Source organism: Bidens hawaiensis, unplaced genomic scaffold, assembly GCF_021521415.1.
Source record: "Bidens hawaiensis isolate Kalapana, Puna unplaced genomic scaffold, B.hawaiensis_p1.1 tig00000780_1, whole genome shotgun sequence".
Lineage (NCBI taxonomy): Eukaryota > Viridiplantae > Streptophyta > Magnoliopsida > Asterales > Asteraceae > Bidens > Bidens hawaiensis.
This window is the reverse complement of record NW_027491045.1, coordinates 4,922,641-4,939,363: the sequence shown is the minus strand read 5'-3', so window position 1 is coordinate 4,939,363 and position 16,723 is coordinate 4,922,641. Positions and strand designations below refer to the sequence as shown.

The 16,723-nt window shown below is 35.6% G+C and overlaps 2 protein-coding genes across 2 annotated transcripts in view; both read right to left on the bottom strand.

Annotated features, from left to right (window-relative positions):
- Nucleotides 1–16,723, bottom strand: part of LOC143539022 (mechanosensitive ion channel protein 10-like) — a 250,122-nt gene that overhangs the window by 97,186 nt on the left and 136,213 nt on the right. The window lies entirely within an intron of this gene.
- LOC143536202 (uncharacterized) lies at nt 3,870–13,027 on the bottom strand. Its single transcript, XM_077030249.1, has 3 exons — nt 12,721–13,027; nt 4,788–5,128; nt 3,870–4,349 (listed from the first exon to the last, which is right to left on the bottom strand). The coding sequence occupies exons 1-3, from the start codon at nt 13,025–13,027 to the stop codon at nt 3,870–3,872; spliced, it is 1,128 nt and encodes a 375-aa protein (XP_076886364.1).

The window sequence follows — 16,723 nt, the reverse complement described above, 5'->3', positions numbered from 1 at the left end:
TTTTCTAGTAAAAGAAATACATCTAATCTACTTATTATTACAAGCCATATGAATGAATAAATAGATTAAAAACCCAAATAGATATTACAACCAAATCGAATGAACAAACAACCAACACAATCATTCAACCAAACACAAGGCCATGGCTAGGTTATGAACATCTATTATACATCCAAATATGCAATAATACAAGACCAAAATGGTTCCCCTTTTTGCCTCAAAACTTTCGGCCAAAGCTTAAGCAAACCGAAAGTTTCGGGTTTTGTCCAAACAAACTAAACAATCATCCAAATGACTTGGTTTTTCAAGATTACCACATGCATGTAAAGTATAACCTTGAAAAACCATGGGGTAACCAAAACCCCAAAAAGTTTCGGCCAAATGGTGAAACCCACCATAAACCCGAAAAATTTTGGGTCTAATGAAGCATGCATTCGTATAAGCGGCTCTTGATGCCATTGTTGGGTTTTAACAAGATTATCAAAGTGATAAAATCCCTATTTTACCAAAAACGCAGCAGATATAAAAGTTTTAAATCTTGTTAATATGATATGTATAAAACCAATTTTAAACATGCAAAACCCAAACCCGGATCCAAATACGAATTACACACTATCAAATACATGCATGTCACTATAAGTCCATGCATGTTACTACTACCTTTCAATATGACAAAACCGGGTGAAAGAGATGATGATTGAAAGGTAAGAACTTGAATATGGAAGCTCCTCAAGCTAGCATACTCCAAGCTTCAACAACACACCACTTCTAGCTAGGATTTGCACTTGAAATTTTCTTCTTCTTTTCTTATGTTGGATGAAAATACCCAAGAGAGGAAGAGAGAAAAGTTTACATGGAAATTATGTGTGTTATGAAAGAATGAAAGAGAAAGACTTGGTTTTATATAAAGGCATCTTTCTCTCCACCAATAATAACCATTGCATGTCTCCACTCATCTTGCATGTCTCCACTCAAACATATAATAATATTACATTTGAAAGAGTTATTATCTTTTTCTTTTATAAAACTTTAAACACACACACACATATATATATATATATATATATATATATATATATATCCATACATATATACTTTTATAAGTTTATAACTTATAACTTATAAAACCTATTATATGTTAAGAGACATGCTTGGTTATTATTATTCACATATTGTTATTTAACCAACTTAAATAACACTATGTAATGTTCTTTCATAAAACATAAATCATCCATATGATTTGTTTATTACACAAGTACATTTTATTTAGAAACCCCTTACCAAATAACTCAAGTGTTAATATTCATTTTTTATGATCACATCATATATGAACGAATATTATCGGTGTTTGTCTAGCTTGTTATTGGGTATGACCCGACTTGGATCATAACGTACTAGCCACATCAATTTAATATGTCTCTTGGGCAGACCGAGTCCAACAAATTTAAAAAAGATATTATAAATATTTATAATATTAATATTAAAAAAATAAATTAATAGTAATACTGGATAGTTTTTAATTTTATATTTGTAGTGGAGGTTATCAAATGAAAGTAATGTTGTAGGGACTAATATGTATATAAATAATGTTAAGAGCTAATTGTAATTTATGTAATAAGCTCAGAGGGGTACGTTTAGCAGCACCCAATCTCATAACATCAGATAATTTGGTAATAATTTGTAGGAAGTTGGTTTACCTTTTATATTATAATAAAGGGAAAATTTCTAAAATGAGCCTTTTTATGTGAGATATTCCCAAAATAACTCATCAAAATTCAAAATTTCCAAAATAACCCATCTAAATCTGTCATCCACGTGAAATTGGGAATTTCCATGTGAGATTTCACCAACAAATCAAAATTTGACACATTTTGTTGCTCCCACCTACCACGTGCTATTTCAAATCAAATTCGTCTTATGCGTTGTATTTCACATGGAAACTAACTTGATGAAAACAATCTTTTACTGTTTCACGTGATGTTTGGGGTGGTTTCTATCTTGGGCGTGAGTTTTCAAAAAAGTGGTTTTTGGTTTTATTTGAAATTCATCTCCAAAGATGAATTTCATCTTCATCACCTTCACCTTCATCTTGATATTTATTATTATTATTATTATTATTATTATTATTATTATTTATTTCCAAAGTTAGGAAAAACTCATTTTCGTATTTTGTTCACATTTGTTCAACAATCTCCCACATGAATGAAAATCCACCGCAGGCTAAACCACCGCCTCTCAAGTCCCCCGATTGATTCTACCATAGATGCCAACGATAGACAATACCCCCCCCCCCCCCAAAAAAAAAAACACAGCTTACTACTTTCATCTTACTATGCTCTCCAAAGAGCAACCCTTCTCAAAATCTCACTCAAAAGGTTTGAAAGGTGTTGAGTTAAACACCCAAATATTCCAATGAAACCTCAATAATTGAATCTTGCATATGATAGGTAGTCGTTCACTTTGAACCATCATTTATATCTATGCACTTAGTCTCTAACTATAGTCGACTTGATGGTCTTGAACAGACAGTTATAGATAGGGAAGACAATGCAGATTTACAAAAGACTCTTCCTAATCGGGCCATCCACTCACTATCTTGTCCATTATGATCAATTATGAGTTTAAATTTGATAGAATAAACTAAAGTTTTGTATATACATGAAAGACATAAAACCAGCTAATATTTCTTCCTGGCATTAATCTGTAAGGCTACCCGTAGTGGGGCTATAAATTTGAGGGTTTTGGGGCGACAACGGGGCTACAACACCGCCCCCTAGGCGAATTTGGGGGGGGGGGGGGCGACGACTGTTTCCATCTTTCCAACTCTAGTAGAACTCTACCAATATACCTTTTTTTTATTAAAAACTAAGCCTTTCTTTGGGAGATCTAAGTTCTAAGGTCCATTCAAAATTAAGATTTATACTTTATGAATCTTTAAGACCAGATAGAACATTATTTTGCTTTACAGCTCGTATTAATCATAAGAGCACATCTTTTAATCAAGAACATCCCTTTATTTGACCTTACAGTTGATTCGTACGTATAGATGATGATCTTGCTTCCTAAACGATTTCTTGCACAATTTGATGATATCTAGTCCTTGATGCTTGATTCTTGAGAAGGAGAGAGTTTGAGTATGTGTGTGTGTGTGTTTGTGTGTTATAATGTGTGATTATTTGGCCCGCCCCAAGGGGAGGGCGACGAACCTAGGCCCACTCTCCCGAGATGCCCTAGTTGTTAAAAAAATAAAATTTATATTTTTAGTATATAGTTATGTTTTAACACAAAAGCCTACAAAATGACTCGAATGGAAAGTGTTCTAAACTATGGAAACAAAGGTCATGGATTCAATTCCTACAATTTGCTTTATTTTTTCACTTCACCAAGAAAGTTGAGGGATATCGTTGGATACCAGGGATATCCTTGGATACCCTTACTTGTATGCTACATCCACCACTGAATGTATATGTGTTCAGTGATAACTAACGGAAGGAATAATCAATATTTACAAAATAGTACTAACCGATTCAAATTCTTAGCAAGTTCATAATAGACGTACGGTTCTTTTAACCAAAACTGCTAAAATTTGATCTGCATCTATGGAACACCATAACTAATGAATCAATAATGTAAAGCAATGTTTTAAAAACCGGTTTTTTAATCATTAAGTTTAGCTGTTAAACTTGAGCAGAGTGATGCAACTATGATCATCACTAAGCTCATGAATTACAACTACACACATATATATATATATATAATGAAATATTACATTTTTATTGAAACACACACATACATATATTTAGACTTTAAGAAATAGCTTTTTGGTGACATAGATGGTGAGAATCTTGTATGATCACTATGCTCAAGAATTACAACAACGGACGACGAGGATTATGAACATGATACGCATGTATTGCATAGTCACATGTGCCACACTGGAAGATATAATCACCACCCTTTATGTCGTGTATGCACACCGGGCAACGACCATCTTTTCGTGTCCTCTTTAATGACGGAACCAAGTGAATTTCGCGATATGGATATTCATTTCGATGATATGGATATTCATTCCATTTAATAACTTTATATTTCATATCATCTTCCTCATATAGATGAAATGCATGCATTACATATTCACATTGCAGACACTTGAAGATGAAATCGCCCGTCAAGCTGAGATGGCACCGTGAGCAACCACGATCACTTCTAGTCTCTTTCTCAAAAGAAAGAGGGTGGCGGTGAAATTTATTCTTATGAGTATTCTTTTTAGAAATAGTTTTCTCACTCAAGCCATACAATTTCAATAATTTGGGTAGAGCTTTTAACCGAGCACAAGTTGAATGTATGGACTGGACACATACATGACAATGATAGAAAGAAATATACGGATTAAGTTCGACCTCACAAACTTCACAAAAATAATCACCCTCATGGTTTTCTACTGGGGAGCAACTTAGGGTCATCGGGTGCTTGTCATACTTGTGCCTAATTGTCTCCGGGAATGAGAAAGCACACTCGCGATGTAGATGAAAATTACAAATATGGCAACTAAATGAAGTATCTCCCTTAGAGTTGAAATTAGTCAAACACATACGGCAATAATCTTTGTGCATTCTTTTCTCAGCTATTATAAGTAAGTGATACGGATGAGATTTGTGTGTGATTGTTTGAACTATGAGTGCACATGAAACGTCCATTGTGTAAGGAATAGGACAAGATAAACAACTATAAAAAAATCCTTTGCAATAATGGTTGCAGAGACGACAAAACGCATTTGGACGAATTACCTCTTGATTAAGATGAAGGCCATGTTTTGCTGGACATGTTTTGTCTAATGTTGAGGGCAACCGAGTGCACAACTCATGAAGAACAAAATCACATCCATATGTGTTGCACTTGTAAAAGTGAATGTCCATGATTGGTCTCAAACATCCATTGCATAAATCTTTAGCCTTACTAATCATTGTGTCCACAAGAATGAGTGGGTGTTCATGACTCTTATGAGTTATGCTCTCTGCATTACTTTCTCTAGAAAAGAGCTCTGTGAACTTATTTTGAGTTTGATCGGGAAACGGGAGATGGAAAACACTAGGGTCGTCTTGATTGTTTTTTGAGGTTCTAGCTGCACCTAATCATGAACCATAATTAAATAATTAATTGAACAAAAAGGATATGAAAGCAGTTAATAGCATAAAAAATGTAACGTATAATTATTTCAACAATTTTGGTTTATATTTACCCTTGCAGTTGATCATGAACCGTTGGTACTCATTCAGTACCAAGTATTTGATGTTTCAGGATTAGTACAGTTATGGTACATATATGGATCAGTACCAGTATCTATCGATTTTTTTCCTAAGGTGCCGGTACTAAGCTTTTAAGAAAATCAGGATCAAGAAGGAAGTTTGGGATCAGTACCAATATGGAACCGAGCTCCTCTCTAATAAAAGTTGGACAAACTTACTGAAAACACCCTTCATGTTTGTCTATACTTTCAAACTTCCCAGTAGGTCACCCATCTTGATACTAGTTCCACCTGAGCACGTTTAGCCGTGAAGTTCTCCTTCATCCACTACCATTAAGCGCCCCAAGCATGTTTGGACCCCTAAGGGGGATGGATTGTGACATCCCACATTGTTTGGGGAGGATAACAAAGCCTTCTTATAAAAAGGTGGATACCTTTCCCATCATAACACGTTTTGGGAGCTTAATGGTAGTGGATGAGAGGAGAATTCCACAGTTAAGCATGCTTAGGTAGGAGTAGTATCAGGATGGGTACCTCATGGTAAGTCTTTACTTGAACAACCAAAAGCAAATCCGTGAGACGGTGGTATGTCAAGACCAAAGCGAACAATATTATGACGCGGTGATAGCTGGGCATATTACATATGCAAAACATGTGATGGTAATTATCTAGTCTTTCACACATCTATCATATTAAATAAAACACATGTAACCTGATGAAGAAAAAGAATCATATTTTTGAGTTTTTTTTTTCCGTAAGCCGGTATTGATGGAATAATTATTTACTATTTTGTTATTAATCGGAAACCATTAATAAAGTTAGTGGTTTCATTTATTTTCTATTAACCTTTTACTTTCATATTAACAAAATAGTGTCATTTTAGTTATTCTATTTAGTTAATCTATAATCTATTTTTTTATATTTTTTATCCAATAATCTATTATCTATTTTTACATATTTATTTTATCAATCAAAGAAATAAAATAAAGTACCCTACCGACTTGTGCTCGCGCATCTGTTACAGCCCATTCTAGCCCAATTGCTACAACCGAAGCCCAATTAGAAGAGCCCAGTGAAAGACCCAAGATAGTATCCAAGAAACCCACAAGGCTTTTGAAGTGAATGAATGCATGCATGAATGTGGATGCAATTAGTAATTTTCTTTTTAACACATGTTAATTAGTTATTTTTCAAGTAGTGGTGCATGTAGGTAGTTAGTGAAGCATGGTAGGTAGTTGTTACATGCATGTCTTCAAGAAATAAGGATCATGGGCATCATGTGTTCATATCCATTGCATATTTATTTATTGTTTTTGCTTTTGAAAAATATTATCAGAAAATTGTTCCAAATTGCTCTTGTCTCTCTACTAATTTCTTAGGAGTGTTTGCCTACTACAAAAGGCTCCCATCATTTGATGCTTTCATTCACGAATCACCTCCATCATGCCGCCTCGCAAAGAAAATTCCGGTACCGATGATTTTCCACCCACCGTATCCGATCAACTATCTCAACTCATCCAAATCACCTCTACTGCCACCAACAGCCAAGTCAATATTCAAACACAACTAGCCGCCCTTGTTCAAGCCACCACTAATCTTAATGCCAAACTTGATTCCCAAGCCGAAACTACAGCCAACCTAGTCAATCACGTCACTAAACTCACCGACAACCTACACGATGACGACCTGTTCAATCAACCTCAATCGCCAAACCGTGTTCATCGCATTCACAACAATCAACAAAGACCTCGCCACCCAAAAAGTAACCTCCCACCTTTTGACGGCTCCAATCCACTCGGCTGGATATTTCAAGCCGACCATTTCTTTAACTACTATCACATTCCACAAGACGAACGCTTCGAACTCACCGCCTTCCATTTCGTTGGGGACGCCCTCTCTTGGTATCAAAATCAAGCGCAAAACTTCTTATTGGGTTCATGGACGGAATTTAAAAGGGAAATGGAGCTCCGATTTGGCCCGTCCACGTATGAAAACCATGAAGCAACACTTTTTAAGCTCCGACAAACAACATCCGTGCCAGAATACCAAACGGAATTTGAAAAGATTAGCAACCGCATTATCGGACTTTCACCACAAACGCTACGTAATTGCTTTATTTCGGGACTTAAACCTGAGATACAATCTGAGCTAGCAATCCTCAAACCAACAACTTACCACGATGCATGCGGGTTAGCTTGTTTAGTGGAGGATAAATTGACCCAGTTTACAAAGCCAAAATACTCATCTTATCCTAAACCCTACGTGTCGCAAACAACCACCCCACTCACGACCATTTCTCCTACTTCTCAGTCACAATCTCCATCATCTTCAACCACTAAGCCTACCAATACGAGCACACCCTCTTTACCACCGTTGCTACAAGCACCACCGAAACCATTACCATTTACAAAGCTATCGCCGGAAGCCATTCAACAACGTCGGAAGGAAGGACTTTGTTTTCGTTGCCCGGAAAAAATTTTTTCTGGACACAAGTGTTCTCCTCCTCAGTTTCTGTTAATTGTTGACAACGACGATCAAGAAACTATGTCGGACGAACCCACACCACAACCAACCGACGAATCCAATAAACCTCAATTCATGTCCTTATCTGACGCCGCATTTTTTGGGCTAAGTTCCATCCAAACCCTACGAATCACAGGCTATATTCGCGGTGCTCCGGTCACCGTTTTGATCGACTGTGGCAGCACACATAACACAATTCAGCCGCGCATAGCCGCCAACCTTCATTTACCTACACAAAGTTTACAACCTTTTTCCGTTATGGTTGGAAATGGGCAGTTTATCCATTGCCAAGGATATTGCCATGATGTGGATGTGCAACTACAAAACACCAACTTCAAAATACCATTCTTCATTTTCCCGGTCCAGGGCGCAGACATCGTTCTCGGTATATCATGGTTAGGCAGTTTGGGGTCCATAACCGCCAACTTTTCAATTCCAGAAATATCATTCACAACCAACGGCAACACCACCATCCTTCGGGGAGAACCATTAACAAAACCGGTATCACCAAGTTCCCTGTCCACCCTCCTACGTCACGGATCCATTGCCTCGCTACACACATTAACGGTTAACCCACCCAATCCCAAACCACTTCTCCCGGATACTCCAACAACCAATGACCCAAATATCACAACCCTTTTAGAACTTTTTCAACCCATCTTTACAGAACCATGTTCATTACCTCCAACCCGCCCTCATGACCACCACATCACCCTTCTAAATAACAACCAACCCATCAATGTCAAACCGTATCGATACCCTCACTACCAGAAACAAATCATGACCCAACTTATATCCGAAATGCTTACTAACGGCATAATTCGACCAAGTCAAAGTCCGTTTTCCTCGCCCGTTCTGTTGGTCAAAAAGAAATACGGTACTTGGCGTTTTTGTGTGGACTATCGTGCCTTGAATGCGGTTACGGTGCGTGATCGCTTTCCAATTCCAACGATCGATGAACTTCTTGATGAACTCCATGGCGCAACCATTTTTTCCAAAATTGATTTGCGATCCGGTACCATCAAATCCGTGTAGCGACTGATGATACCCATAAAACCGCTTTTCGAACGATGGACGGTCACTATGAATTTCTAGTGATGCCATTTGGCCTTACCAACGCACCATCAACCTTTCAATCCGCCATGAACGATTTATTCCGAACGGTTCTTCGAAAGTTTGTTTTAGTTTTTTTAGATGACATTTTAATCTACAGCAACTCTAAAGAGGAACACTATGGTCATCTTAAATATGTATTTCAAAAATTGCATGAAAACCACTTCCATGCTAAAGCTTCCAAGTGTACTTTCGGTGTTCCAGAAATCTCATTTTTGGGTCATAGGATATCATCACAAGGTGTCACCGGAACCGGATAAAATCGAAGCAATTCAACGTTAGCCGACACCCACATCGTTCACAACACTTCGAGCGTTTTTAGGCCTCACCGGTTACTACCAGCGCTTTGTGAAAGGATATGCCCAAATTGCAGCACCATTGACTGATATCCTCAAATTGCGTGAATTTGCATGGACTGTGCATGCAACAGAAGCATTCATGCAACTGAAAAGTCACATGCAAAAGCTAGTCACCCTCGCTCTACCCAATTTTGAAGAACCCTTTGACGTTACCACCGACGCTTCTGGTCAAGCTATTGGCGCGTTTCTTTCGCAGAATAACCAACCCATTGCTTTTTTTAGCAAGAAATTGTGTTCGACAATGCAAGGTCAGTCAACTTATACGAAAGAATTATACGCTATCACCGAATCAGTAAGAAATGGCGCCAATATCTATTGGGCCGTCACTTTAGAATTTATACTGACCACCACAGTTTGAAGCACATCCAAACACCATAACAACAGAAGTGGGTCATAAAACTTATGGGTTTTGATTTTGAAATTCATTTCAAACCGGGTAAAGAGAACAGTGTAGCTGATGCTTTAAGTCGTATCGATATTCCGTCGCTATTGTCGATTTCTTACCCGATGGCTACCTGGCTCGAGGAGCTTCGTTCATACTACCTATCGGATAAGAACGGTAGTCAATTGGTCGCTAATGTTAAAGATGACCCGGTGACTTTTCCCCACCATGTTTACCAGAATGGTTTGATGTATATCAAGGGCAGACTTTTGGTACCACCAATCTCAAATGTGAGACAACGCATTCTACAAGAATTCCACTCGTCGTTTTTAGGTGGTCACTCCGGTGTCAACGCTACGTTTAAACGAATGGCAAACTCGTTTACTTGGTTAGGGCTGAAACGAGACGTAACCAATTTCGTTAAAACTTGTCAAGTTTGTCAAGCCATAAAGAATCCAAATAACAAACCATATGGTCTGTTGCAGCCACTACCCACACCCGAATACCCTTGGGTAGATATTTCCATGGATTTTATTACTGGGTTATCAAGTTCGAAGGGCAAAACCGTCATCTGGGTGGTGGTAGACCGACTATCTAAATTTGCTCATTTCATATCGTTACCCACCACATACACAGTCGTATCGTTAGCCACAATTTTCATGAAGGAAATTTATCATTTGCACGGATTACCAAAAACGATAGTTTCGGATCGAGATCCATTGTTCGTAAGCCATTTTTGGAAAGAGTTATTCAAACAAATGGGTACTAAGTTGCTGCACTCTAGTGCGTATCATCCGCAAACGGATGGTCAGACGGAAGTGGTGAATCGGTGTCTTGAAATGTTCTTGAGGGCTTTCGTTTTCGACAGCCCTAAAACATGGGAACGATACTTGTATTTAGCCGAATTTTCATACAATACAAGCCATCATTCTGCAATTAATATGTCACCGTTTCGAGCCCTATACGGGAGAGAAGTCACGGCCATTCATGATTATGTTCCCGGGTCGACTAAAACTGGATCAATAGAAGCTTCAATGATCTTACACCAACAAATTTTGCAATCCTTGAAAGCTTCTATCACGGCAGCCAAATCTCGAATGGTTAAACAAGCAAATAAAAAGCGGATCGATAAGGAGTTTGCTGTGGGAGATTTCGTGTTATTACGGCTACACAAGTATCGTCAAAAATCAGTACATCATCGGCTAAATCAGAAACTCTCTCGTCGTTACTATGGGCCATACAAGATAATCGAGCGGATTGGCAAAGTGGCGTACAAGTTGGATTTACCTACTGGATCCAAAATCCACCCGATCTTTCACGTGACCCTACTTAAACAAAGTTATGGCGATAAAAGGGATCCAACGGGTGACCTCAAACACATTTATCCAGATATTGAAATAGCTTCATTACCAGAAATAATAACAGATAGTCGCATCACAAATGAGAATGTGCAACAAGTACTAGTCAAGTGGGTGAACAAACCATTAGAAGAGGCTACATGGGAAGATGTAGAAAGCTTGAAAGAACAGTTTCCAGATTTGACATCGAGGACAATGTCGGTTCTCATGGGGAGGGAGATGTTACAGCCCATTCTAGCCCAATTGCTACAACCGAAGCCCAACTAGAAGATGAGCCCAGTGAAAGACCCAAGAGAGTATCCAAGAAACCCACAAGGCTTTTGGAGTGAATGAATGCATGCATGAACGATGATGCAATTAGTAATTTTCTTTTTAACACATGTTAATTAGTTATTTTTCAAGTAGTGGTGCATGTAGGTAGTTAGTGGAGCATGGTAGGTAGTTGTTACATGCATGTGTTCAAGAAATAAGGATAACGGGCATCATGTGTTCATATCCATTGCATATTTATTTCTTGTATTTGCTTTTGAAAAATATTATCAGAAAATTGTTCCAAATTGCTCTTGTCTCTCTACTAATTTCTTAGGAGTGTTTGCCTACTACAAAAGGCTCACATCAGCATCCCTATGAACTCAGGTGCTTACCCTTATCATTTTGAAGAAACACTCTATCTTAACAAACACCTTAACACCATTTGGCTACAATCCCTTTGACACTGTACATTATATCAAAGTCTGAAAACATCTTTTGTAATGTTAATAAACTTTCCTCGAATTGAGGGTGATCACATAGGGTTTATGGTGCGTTTTATTTAATATGGAGGATGCGTAAAAGACTAGCTTATCTTGACATATTTGGCACATGTCATTACTTAACCTAAAAAACTAATATAGTTAAGAATAAATGATAAACCCTGAAATAAAAAGAAACGTAAAGGATGCCTAATGTCATTTTAAACGTTAAGGATGCAACAATGAAAGTAGATAAAAACATAAAGAATGTTTTCTCTAATTTTGTCTACTAGTTGAGTACAACAATAAAATTTAAAGAAAAAGAAAGCTCATGAGATATACAAAAGTCGATCTTCGATGAAATAGTTTATAAAGAATTTTAACATGTCAACAATTTGACACTTACATTAAGAAAAGCATGCATAACAACACTAAACTGCATAAATATGGTATAGATTTTTCGGAAAACTATATAGTATTTTACATTTTTATGCAATTAAGTACTATAAAAATAAATACTTACCTGAACCAGAGGATTCACATCTTAAATTTGTACATTTAAGATGGACATAATATCTGCATTTTTCGCACATATAGACCCAAAGGTTCTCACTATGAGAAAATGAATGGTCACATAACCTACATGAAGGATCAAATTTTGCCTTTTGATATACTCTTGGAAATGAGTACGTGAGGATGAGTGGATGGGTATGAAAGAAAAAGCCACTTGTGACATCTTGAATTAACAATCTTTTCGGCTTGAAAGCACACTCGCTATGCATAAGGAAACTAAAGCATGTGAAACATTCATAGAAGACCCCTTTATGTTCTTCCCCACAAACATCACATTCGGCTAAAGTTTGTCGCTGCTTACAAGCGGGAATTAAAGGGTGTTGGTGGCTTGGGTGATAAATACTGTGGCATTGTACCTCACCCATAGCGCAACCTAAACACATGTTAAACATACATATAGAACAATGATATTGGAATTGACTATGCTGAAAAGTACTTCTGCATATTTGACAATGTCCTTGCGGCTTTTCTAGAAAGAGGGTAAGAGTATGTGCACTATGCGAAGCATGTTGCAACTCTATTGGAACCTCTCCGCATAATTTGTGAAGAGAGTAGTCGCATTGATCACATTTATAATAACACTTGTGGTAGTAGGTAATCTCTTGATGACAACGATCACATGAACTTTGAAAGGCTTGTTTAACTATCAAATCTTCCTCATCATCATATATTGTTTCATCATACGGATATTTTGGATTCAAATCAATAAGGGACAATGAATGATCATGTTGTAACACCACCATTTGTGTGATTATATTTCTCTCTCTCTCTCTTTTAAATGCTATCTAAGATTTAACAATGGAACAAAAGAAGAAGAGGAAAGGAAGAAGATGAAATGTTTTTCAGGGTGAACTAAAGAATTTAATATCAAAAGAAATGAACAATGATAACTAATAATGACATATATAAAGGATAACATACTAATAAAAAAATTATATGCAAATCTTCCTTTAATTTCTTTATTGGTTCAAAAGGTAAAGGTTATGTATATTTTAAATTAAACTACAGGACATCCTCATCTTTAGAGTATTTATCTAAATGGCAAGATCATTAATTACTCTTACATATAAAAGCAAATAGATCTATGGTATGTTACACGTATAATTTTCTATTACATTTTTGACCAAATAGATCTATTAGTAAGAATATAATTTTATATACAAATAAACTTCAACAAAGTTAACAAGGTTTTCTACTCAAAAAAGGAGTATTAACGACATGGTTTTTGACCGGATTAAACGAACCTTCAAGCAGCAGCAGTCTTAAGAAGTCTTTAGTCTATATGTCTAAAAATTTATTATTGGCTTTTAAGCTAGTTTATTTATTTATTGTTTTCTTTTTTAGGTAAAGGGTGTTCGGAAATCGACTCAAATACAAAATTTGAATTGATTATTAAGGTTTGAATTAAATTCCCAAAGATTGACTAATATTGATATAAATGTAAGTTATCACAACGGTTAAGTAACACATGAGTTGTTTTGATTAAAACTAGAATATAGCCCGCATAATACATAGGTAGTCAAAAAATGCAACAAAAAAGTTAAATTTAATATATAATATATACGCTATAAGAATATACCTTATGAATTAATAAGATAAAGTAATAATAAATAAAATTTTATAATCATAAATATCTAAAAACCTCATTTAATATAACATTTAAAGTTATATTTGTAAATTTGTTAGTAATTCTATAAATGGTAGCAGTATTAGTTGACATTCTAGTTGACTACACTCGTTGAATGACAAGTGAAAGAATAGTTCTGTTTTAATAATAGAGGTAGATTGGAAAAGGGTAATATAGTTGGATGAAGTTTTCGAGTAACAGAATATATGTTGATTATTGTTATAATATATGTTTATTCATTTAACGTAAAATACACAAAAAAATGAATCCATGTTGATAAAATAGTAAATGTCCAAATGAAGATGATGATTGTCGTTGCGTGATACTTATAATTAAATCATCCTTTTCCGTTTATTCTTTACTTAGCATCATGTCTTCCTGCCTTCATTCCTTTGTCAAGTTGTTTTTTTCCTGCCTTGTCCTTTTGGATCTAATTTATACAAGAAAAGAATATTTGTTTATACTTTATACCATTACTAAACTAAAGAGTATCCAACAACCTAAGTGTCATCAATAAATGATAATACAGTTGGGGGTAATCTGATTTGCGACAGATTGCCGAGCGATTACTAACAGACTAATTAGCGAGGGATTACCGACACCTTTTGTCATCCATAGACTTATTTTCTCCATTTGATTACCAATGGATATGTAATTAACGGATAATTATTATTATACTATTATTATTATGTTACACTTGCTCGATAATATTCTTCTCTCTAATTTTTTTGCCACCGGTCCAACTTTTTGCACTATTTTTGCTCATTGGACCTGTTAAAAAAAACTTAACTCCGTTAATGTAGAAAAAATTTCAAACTAATGTTTTAGGTTTTTGATCGGAAAGAAGATACGAGTTAATTGATGTAAAACTTATCTTGAAATTATGCTCCAAATGACTTATTTTTGTTAATTTGAAGTTTAAACACAAGAACTGAATAACTCTTTTATCGTTTGGAGCACCTTTCTAGGTAAATTTTATATCAATCGACTGTATCATCATGTCGATTAAAAGTCCTAAAACATCAGTTTGAAATTCGGAGAAAAGTAACGAAATTAAGTTTTATTAAGGGGTACAATGAGAAAAAATAGGGCGTAAGGTGAGACTGGTGATCTTTTGAAGTAGATTATTTTCGACCAACTACAAAAAATAGGATAATTAAATACGGGTCTCGATCAAATACAAACAAAATTAACCTATTAATCGCGTGAATCAAAGAAAAATAGAAATCGCATGGTGGCATATCCGTAAACAAGGGAGTTTGATCAAATTTGTAAGCAGCGTTGGCGGTATATTAAGATCGTCGGGGATAAGATGATTGATAGTTGAGATAGACGGGAATGATCCATGAGAGGATGATCAAAATGGATGGTTGATTGATTAGGCAATAGAGAAATATTGAATTAGCTTATTCACCAAATCAATGTAAACGGATTTTTAAATTGTTTGATTTGTTGTTTACATCAACAAATTGCTAGACATGCTATTCAGGTGCTAAGTGTGATCAGGAAATTAGGTCAGTTAGGTTGCGAGTATACATACAACTAGAATAATCTTATGTCATAAGTAGAGTAATTGTGTTTCAATAATTACTCTACTTATACATGATAATTACTCTACATATACACAAAATGACTCTACCACATATAACTAGCATAATTACTTTTATATAACTAGAGAACAAAAAAATGTAAGTAACGTGATTATGTTTATAACTAGCATAATAACTTGCATGTGTATAACTAGAGCAATATATAAGAGTAATTATCACCAACTTTATATAATATATAAGTAGTGTGATTATGTTTATAACTTATGTAATAACTTTTGTATAACAAGAGTAATTATCACCAACTTTATAATTAGATTAATTACGATAATTACTCTAGTTATATAATGTTGACAATATTTTCAATTATGCCACTGCAGATTTCTTCTACTTTCTTTATTCGGACGCTTCATAGGATTACTCCGGCATTTCTCCCCAATTAATCACTAATATCTTTTTAGCTATAGACTTTTTAAACCCCTAAAATCCTGCCAACTTAACACATATAAGGATTTAAACATGCTGCCACATTTGAACCTTGTTACATATAATGCAAAGTCAGAAAGCTTGGTTCATGCATTAAAAGGGGTAATTAAAGTGCCTATGGTAGATTACATCACATGTGCAATTTTCTATTATCTATTAGTAAAAAGGTACAATTTTATATACAGATATACTTTAATAAATTAATAAGCTTCACCACTCGGAAAAATGAATATTATTGACATAAAGTTTGTGACGAGATTCGTCTCATAAACTACAAGAAGCAACCCTAAGGCCCTGTTTGTTTTTGCCTCTTTTCTCTGAATAGAGGAAAACGTCTGATTCAGTCAGACGTAATCAGACGTTGGGCTGTTTGTTTTTTTTCTGGCATTAAGAGGTTCAACGTCTTAATAGCATCTGAACCAGTAAGAGCTTTTAGTGGGTCTGAAAACCTCTTAACCAAAAAAAAAACATACGTTTGTCTCCGGCCTCCATTAACTTCTAACCCGGAGACTAGGCTCCATCTTCGACGACTAGAGGTTCGTCTCTAGCCTCCACCTCTTAATGATTCAGATTTCAGATATTTGAACCACTTCTTAACATTCAGATGTGGTATTCAGATTTAGACTTAAATCTTTAAAAAAAACAAACGGGGCGTAAGTCTTTTAACTTCTAAAAATTGTCACTTCTCATTATGAAACAATATACGTCCAATCTAATTGCTTCTAGATAGTTTGTTATAATACATATGTCGTTTAAAAATGATTCTCCAAATAAAGGCG

Excerpts from the sequence above, each read along its gene's own strand:
- LOC143536202 (XM_077030249.1), bottom strand. The coding sequence starts at position 13,027 with ATGGTGGTGTTACAACATGATCATTCATTGTCCCTTATTGATTTGAAT. Across the intron at positions 5,129-12,720 it reads ACATTGTCAAATATGCAGAA|GTGCAGCTAGAACCTCAAAA; the intron begins GTACTTTTCAGC and ends GTTCATGATTAG. Across the intron at positions 4,350-4,787 it reads GCCTTCATCTTAATCAAGAG|TCCATACATTCAACTTGTGC; the intron begins GTAATTCGTCCA and ends GTATGTGTCCAG.